At 39.8% G+C, this 6,442-nt stretch overlaps 1 protein-coding gene across 1 annotated transcript; it reads right to left on the bottom strand.

Annotated features, from left to right (window-relative positions):
• Positions 1 to 307: 307 nt before the first annotated feature.
• LOC140734014 (probable G-protein coupled receptor 139) lies at positions 308 to 3,822 on the bottom strand. The gene is made up of 2 exons (XM_073057593.1): positions 3,753 to 3,822; positions 308 to 1,209 (listed from the first exon to the last, which is right to left on the bottom strand). Exons 1-2 carry the CDS (start codon positions 3,820 to 3,822, stop codon positions 308 to 310), a joined length of 972 nt encoding a protein of 323 aa, XP_072913694.1.
• Positions 3,823 to 6,442: the final 2,620 nt, after the last annotated feature.

The raw sequence follows: 6,442 nt of genomic DNA, 5'->3' as shown, positions 1-6,442 counted from the left end.
CTATTTTATCATACTATGATGCACAGAGTCTGCAACTCTCCGGAGTTCTTTGTATTTCTTCCAAGAAATGATCTAGAGACCGCCCAACATTTCACGATATGATTCTTGCGATATATTGCTGGAGGCCCCGGCTAACAATAGGCTTCAGCGGGATGAATAATCCTTTGGCGATACAGCGGGTGAAAAACGTTATGAAAACATTATGGGACAATGTCTTCAGACATCACAAGAGTAAAGTGGGTTTTCTGAATATGAATTAACAAAACTATGTGGGCGGTGGTAAAGATGAACAGAAACTACACTTCAGTCACTTAGTCATTGCAGTGCTTTTCCAGATTAAAGTTTTGAGGAATTTGCCAAATTTCTTCAGCTCTTCTCTGAATTTAGACTGGGATAGAGCGTACATGCAAGTGCTAGAACTGCAGTTTAGAATGCGCAACATGCGAGACATTTCATTGACGACAGCGAACGGATCGTTGTAATTCCGGAAGGAATACCTATTTGTGATTCGAGAAAAGAGGAAGATTCCCACCGTTGACATCCAAAGTAATATGAAACTAGCCGATGCACCGAACAGAAAGACCATGGCTCTTTGGCGATTCTGCATTTCCGAGTCCCTTGATGCTCCATCTGAATGGAAACTCTGACGGACCCGACTGGCCACTAGGATGTGCCGGATTGTCAAAATGTTGAAAAGAACTATTATGACGTAGGGGGCGAAAGGGGTTAAAATCGTCCGAAGCCAGTAGAAAGCTTTCCATCCGGGGGCAGAATAGATAGCTGGATTGGTCTTGCAACCGATCTGTTGGCCGCCGTAAACGAAATAAGGTACGACAGTGAAATAGTACGGGAAGTTCCTGGCATAAGTCAACAGGTAAACAGTGCTGACCATTAGTGCTGCTGTTTTTGTTGCACAGTATCTTCGCTTGAAACCTTGAAAGCATATCGCCACAAAGCGATCGAAGGTGAACGATACGGTTAGCCAGACCGAACAGTCAACCACGGCGGTCATCATGATTAATTCGAAGCGACACGCCATAGGGTAATAGCGAAAGAATTGTGGAAAGTGAGGGACGAGAATGCGGCTCATGCCGACGTAAAAGATTAGGACGAGGAGATCCGACGTCGCCATAGAAACGAGGTAGATGGTAGTGTTTTTAGAAATCCCACAGTCGCGCAGCTGGAGTGTCAAAAGCGTGACTACATTAGCTACAAAAGTTCAATGAACACGATATATTAGTGTTACAGGACTGACAGGTGATGCTGCAATTTTTACCTTTCATAAAGGCAGTAGATTACTTCTTTCCGATTGTCACCAGCTTTTCACAGCCATAGAAATGTAGAGCGCAGGAACAGGCTCGTCGGCCCATCCAATCCGTGCCAAGCCATTTAAAACGCCTACTCCTAAGAACTGTACCAGCAACATAGCCTTCCATAACTCTACCATCAATGTCACTATCCAAACTTCTCTTAAACATTGAAATTGAGCTCACAGGCAGCACCTGAGCTCTCAGCTCGTTCCACTCTTTCCTGACACTCTGAGTGATGAAGCTTTCACTGACGACCCCTTAAACTTTACATGTTTCACCCTTAAACCATGGCTTTAGTTGTAGTCCCACGCAACTTCAGTGGGGGGAAAATCTGCTTGCAAATACTATATGCATAATCCTCATAATATTTCACACTTCTGCCAAATCTCCACTCAATGTTCTACGTCCTGCCGCTGTTGCATCCTATGGGAGGCATACTCAGCACTCTATCCAACCTGCTTGCAAATAATTCTCTTTCCTTCGTCAAAGGTACTGTGTATGTTTATCCGACTGCCTTAATTCATTGTTTACAGAAGACGTGCAATGCATAAAAATAACAGACATCCTTCCGATAATAAGTAAAGAAAATGTAACCAAGAGTTCTGTAAATTCTCGAAACATTCGGTTCACTACCTTCAACGCAAAAACTCCGCTGAATATGCTCTCTCACTGCAGAAAAAGATGAGATTCAGCGTTTAGACCCACAACGATGAAGGCGGGGTAAAATATTTCCAATTACCTTAGATGAACTGGTTATGCAATGTCATCTAATGTGACTAAAACCTTCATTGGCTCTAAATGTTCACTAGCATGGGTGGGACGTGCCGCTCCGAGACAGTAATTGAATAAGTGAATTGCTTTTGGGAGATAGCGCTATTGCAGTCATGCCACGCCCGCGAATTATGCCTATAATGGCGGGAATAACAGTGAGGGTAAGGATGTGCGGGAAATCTTATGCTGCATTTTCTATTCCGAATGTTGTCACTTATTTGCATGCTGATAGTGAGTCAAATGATGGTGTTAAGTTGCAGGGAACAAACCAAGGGTATTTCACTCTATACATCGACATATTCAGTCTGATGAGAGGTGACCTTCAACTATGTAATAAGGTAAACTAATTTCAAAATAATTCAACATATTTATGTTGATTTCAACAGAATTCAACATGATTTTGTTGATTTCAACAGATTCAACATGATGATATATTGAATCGAAGACATGACAGTGCCGAATAACATTTTTCATGGGAACTGGCAGCAGCTGGAGAATGTGAGCAAGTGTGGCAGGGTTCAAGATGGGGTATATAACCGCAAAGGACGTATCACGAAACAAGATGATCCACGATGAGTACACAGGCGAGAGTTTAGGGAAAAGAAGGATATGCTTGCACAAATTGGAAATGAGTTCAGGGGATGTTGGCTTAAAGTATGGAACATTCCCACTGTGATTTTCAGCGAATTATACAGAACGAAGAATTTGGATATTGGATTAAAAAACTGCACTTCTTATTCCACAGCTATCCCATTCGCGGACATCATATTCCTGCACACCAAATCGTTGAAATATCTTGGAGAATACAACTGATGCGGAATACAGTGAAACATGATGAACTCTTTACTGAATAATTCGTCGTCTGGGAAATTGAAAACTAAGGATGTATTTGACAAGAAATATTATATTTCGAATATTTCCTTCCACTTTTACTGTAAAAAATCGAGCTTGAGCCATTCTCAGCAGAACAACCGATTCATCGACATGAACAAATTACTTGGTGCATGGAAGGCATCGGTTAAATTTTCTTAATGTAAATAATTTCTCGTGACATTTCTGTCACGTGCGGTACTTTCCTGTTCGTAATATTTTGCTTATCTGACAATGCCCCGCACAATAAACCTCGACAGTTGTATTTACCTTTGGAAGACTCAAACCTAATATGGCTATCGATTCTGTTTTTGGGAAACGATCTTGTGCTTTCCCTGTGTATATGAGGAATAAACTCTTCTCGGCCTCCAGGCGCGTATTGTTATCGAACTTAACTGACGCTTCGATGACAATCACAGAGTTTGTAATCGAAACGTCGGTTACAACCAATACCTCTACCCAGTTGGAGACTCAGTAAGAATTTATTCGATTCTGTTCTTGTACCCTGAGGCAAAGTGACCCCTAAAGAGTGACTCCGTTTCATGCACGACAAATAAACGAAATCATCGCATGCCCATACGATCCAAAGAGCAATCAACAATTTTTTTTCCACTATATCTGAATCTGGCCACCTGCACGACGTTCAGTGGTTTTGCTGTCTGCGTAGTTCAACAGTAAACTCCGCGGAACGATAAGCACTGGTAAACCAATTCTGACCCTTTAACTGTCCTTATAACTAGACTCTGATATAATCATGGTTTTCAGTTAAATAAACTCGTATTACAAATAATTATTTCTTACCTGGAATACCTAATATCAACAGGGCATTGTAGAAAACGTCTCCCATCGTCAGAATTGCGGCTTGCATCATTTTCGTTCTCGATGCTCGCCCTCTGCTAAGGGTTATGTGAAACTAAATCAAAGGATAAGCTTAATTATACATGTTCAAAGCTACTCCAGACTAATTAATGGAGATATTAGTCACGGGCCATTAAACAAACATATCATTCTAAAATGGCAGAAATAAGACTTATTTGGATAACTTCAAGCAATTTTGCTTTTCGAGTGTAAAATGTTTTCACTATCCGCGAGCTTTGAAAAGGCAATTAAATTGCTCGATAACAAACAAAAGAATATCCGCAGATGCAGAAAATCAAAATAATACACACAAAATGCAGAAGGAACAGGACAGGTAGCATCAAAGGAAGGTAGTAAACAATCAAACTCGAAATCCTTTTTATTTCCAGTCGTTATGAAGGGTCTCAGCCCGAAAGGTCGATTCTTTACTATTTCCCAAAGAAGTTGCCTTTTAAATTATTGGCATCGTCCTGTAAAACTGGACAGGTTCTCTTTCCTGACTAAGAATAAATTTCTGGACATAATTTTCAAATTGGGGAAATAAAATAAAGATTTTCCCTGTAAAATGCCACATTAATTTTGTTTTTACCATGTAAAAATTAGAAGTCTACATTGTGTGCAATGGATACAGATGACACAACGGCTATCAGCACAAACAGTTGTCTGTGTTCTAAAGAGTAACACAAACATCAACAGAGTTTGGACGAGAGATAGCTGTCCCCTGGAATGACGAATTAAAAGAAAGTAACTATTATTTGCAAAAGACAAGTCGCAATAGATCTCTGGAACCTTGTGTTAATTTGCCTCCGTGTTGCTGTGTTTCATTTACTCTGATTTAATCTCAGAGCCCGTAGAACATTGGAAGTCTTCCATGTAAAGACAGTGTCTACTTTAAAACCCCTCTCCGCCTACCACAGAACTGCGCAAATGTTTGTTTTCTCGCCGTTTGGAATGTTTCCTATCCCCATGTCGTTCTTTTCACAATCGTATCCAAATAGTTTCAACAAAAGTGCTCATTTAGTTTGTGTATGCAGCAGAAATTATATAAGGAACTATGAGAGACTTATAGATAAACATATTATTATGAAAGGACTGTATATGGAACACGAAATGTCTAAGGGTTATAAGAGACGTATAGATAAGCATATTAATATGAAAGAGATGGAGAGCTATAGATTGTACAGAGGTAACAGACATTTAATAAAAATTGGCATTAAGGTAGGAACAACATCAAGGGCCAAAGAGCTTCTCCAGTGTTGTAATCTTCTAATTTTATATTTGCAGTGGGAATTAATCAAAAGCAATAACCTATATGTGGTCTATGTTCAGTCCTTCATCTGAAGCTAAGAGTAAATACAATATGTGTCTGTTCTTTTTCCTCATTATTGAAGGATTGTATCACCAACTGTCCGTTGACTTTTATCTAATTTCGTAACTAGTACTTCCCCTATGTCATTTCATCGGTTTCTCCAAAGATGTCAGACTATAGTGAGGAAATGAACGTTCTCAATTATTCCCACACTTGCGAGGTCAGAATTCCAGCCCTTAGGAAACAAAGCCAAGATTATAATTAAGTTATAAACTTGGATCATAAAATTCCACCATTAAAGTTCTTTGAACAACTTAGCTCAAGAGCAATAGTATTCAGCTTCCATTGCCTCAAATCACCGGACAACGATCACAGGTGAAAGCACAGATGAACTAAACAAAACAGTCGGTGTCTTGGTAAAACAGGACAGCGTGGATGTTACATACCGGATGGATCTCAGGAAAAAATATTACCTATAAGCGATTGGAATGTCGCTTGATCTAATATGGAGGAAAAACTCCACTACGTCCGTCGCTGCCATGGTAGTGACTGACATCTTTTACAACGATGATTTCATAGGACCAAATTACAACAAAAGCATAGATATTTTTTAAAACTGACAGAAAGACAGTAGGCTGAAGCTGCAGCTTATTACACCTACCCCTCTTACTTATACAACAACATAATTGGCGTCAATCATCTCATCAAAAACAAAAAACAAAACAAAAATCTTTTAACAGAAATTCCAATTCCAAATATCATTTATTATTTTAAAATCTACGAAATCTCTGAATTTTAAAGTGTTTAGTTGAATAAAAAATGGATTGTTTGGCTCATGAAAACTTGTCTTATTTACAATTCGTATAACTTTCTTTTGGAGTAGAAAAATCGAATTTTCATTTGTTTTGTATGCATTTCCCCATACCTCTACACAGTTCGCCATGTATGGGACTATATGTGAACAGTATAATGGAAGTGAAATCGGAATAAGAGGGTGTGAACAGGGGAAGTATTGCAACATGACAGGTGATAGGAGAAGCCAAGTGAGGGGCAGGCAGATGGTTTGGGAAGGGATTGAAGTGAGAACCTGGGAGATGGTTGTTCGGAAAGATATAGGGCTACGGTCTGATAGGAGAGAGGAGTGGACTATAAAAGAAAGGGAAGAAGGAGGAGCATTAGAGGGAGCTGGTGGGAAGGTAAGGATAAGGGAAGGGGACAGAAGGTAATCAGAGTGGGAATGGGGAATTAGAAGAGGGAGAGGAGAAAGTACCACGAGATTCGGAAACTGATGCTCACACAATTACTTTAGATGCTGCCTGAATGG

Source organism: Hemitrygon akajei, chromosome 10 (assembly GCF_048418815.1).
Source record: "Hemitrygon akajei chromosome 10, sHemAka1.3, whole genome shotgun sequence".
Lineage (NCBI taxonomy): Eukaryota > Metazoa > Chordata > Chondrichthyes > Myliobatiformes > Dasyatidae > Hemitrygon > Hemitrygon akajei.
The sequence above is the reverse complement of the archived record's forward strand: the minus strand, read 5'-3'. Positions and strand labels throughout refer to the sequence as shown.

Excerpts from the sequence above, each read along its gene's own strand:
- LOC140734014 (XM_073057593.1), bottom strand. The coding sequence starts at position 3,822 with ATGATGCAAGCCGCAATTCTGACGATGGGAGACGTTTTCTACAATGCC. Across the intron at positions 1,210-3,752 it reads GTTGATATTAGGTATTCCAG|CTAATGTAGTCACGCTTTTG; the intron begins GTAAGAAATAAT and ends GAACTTTTGTAG.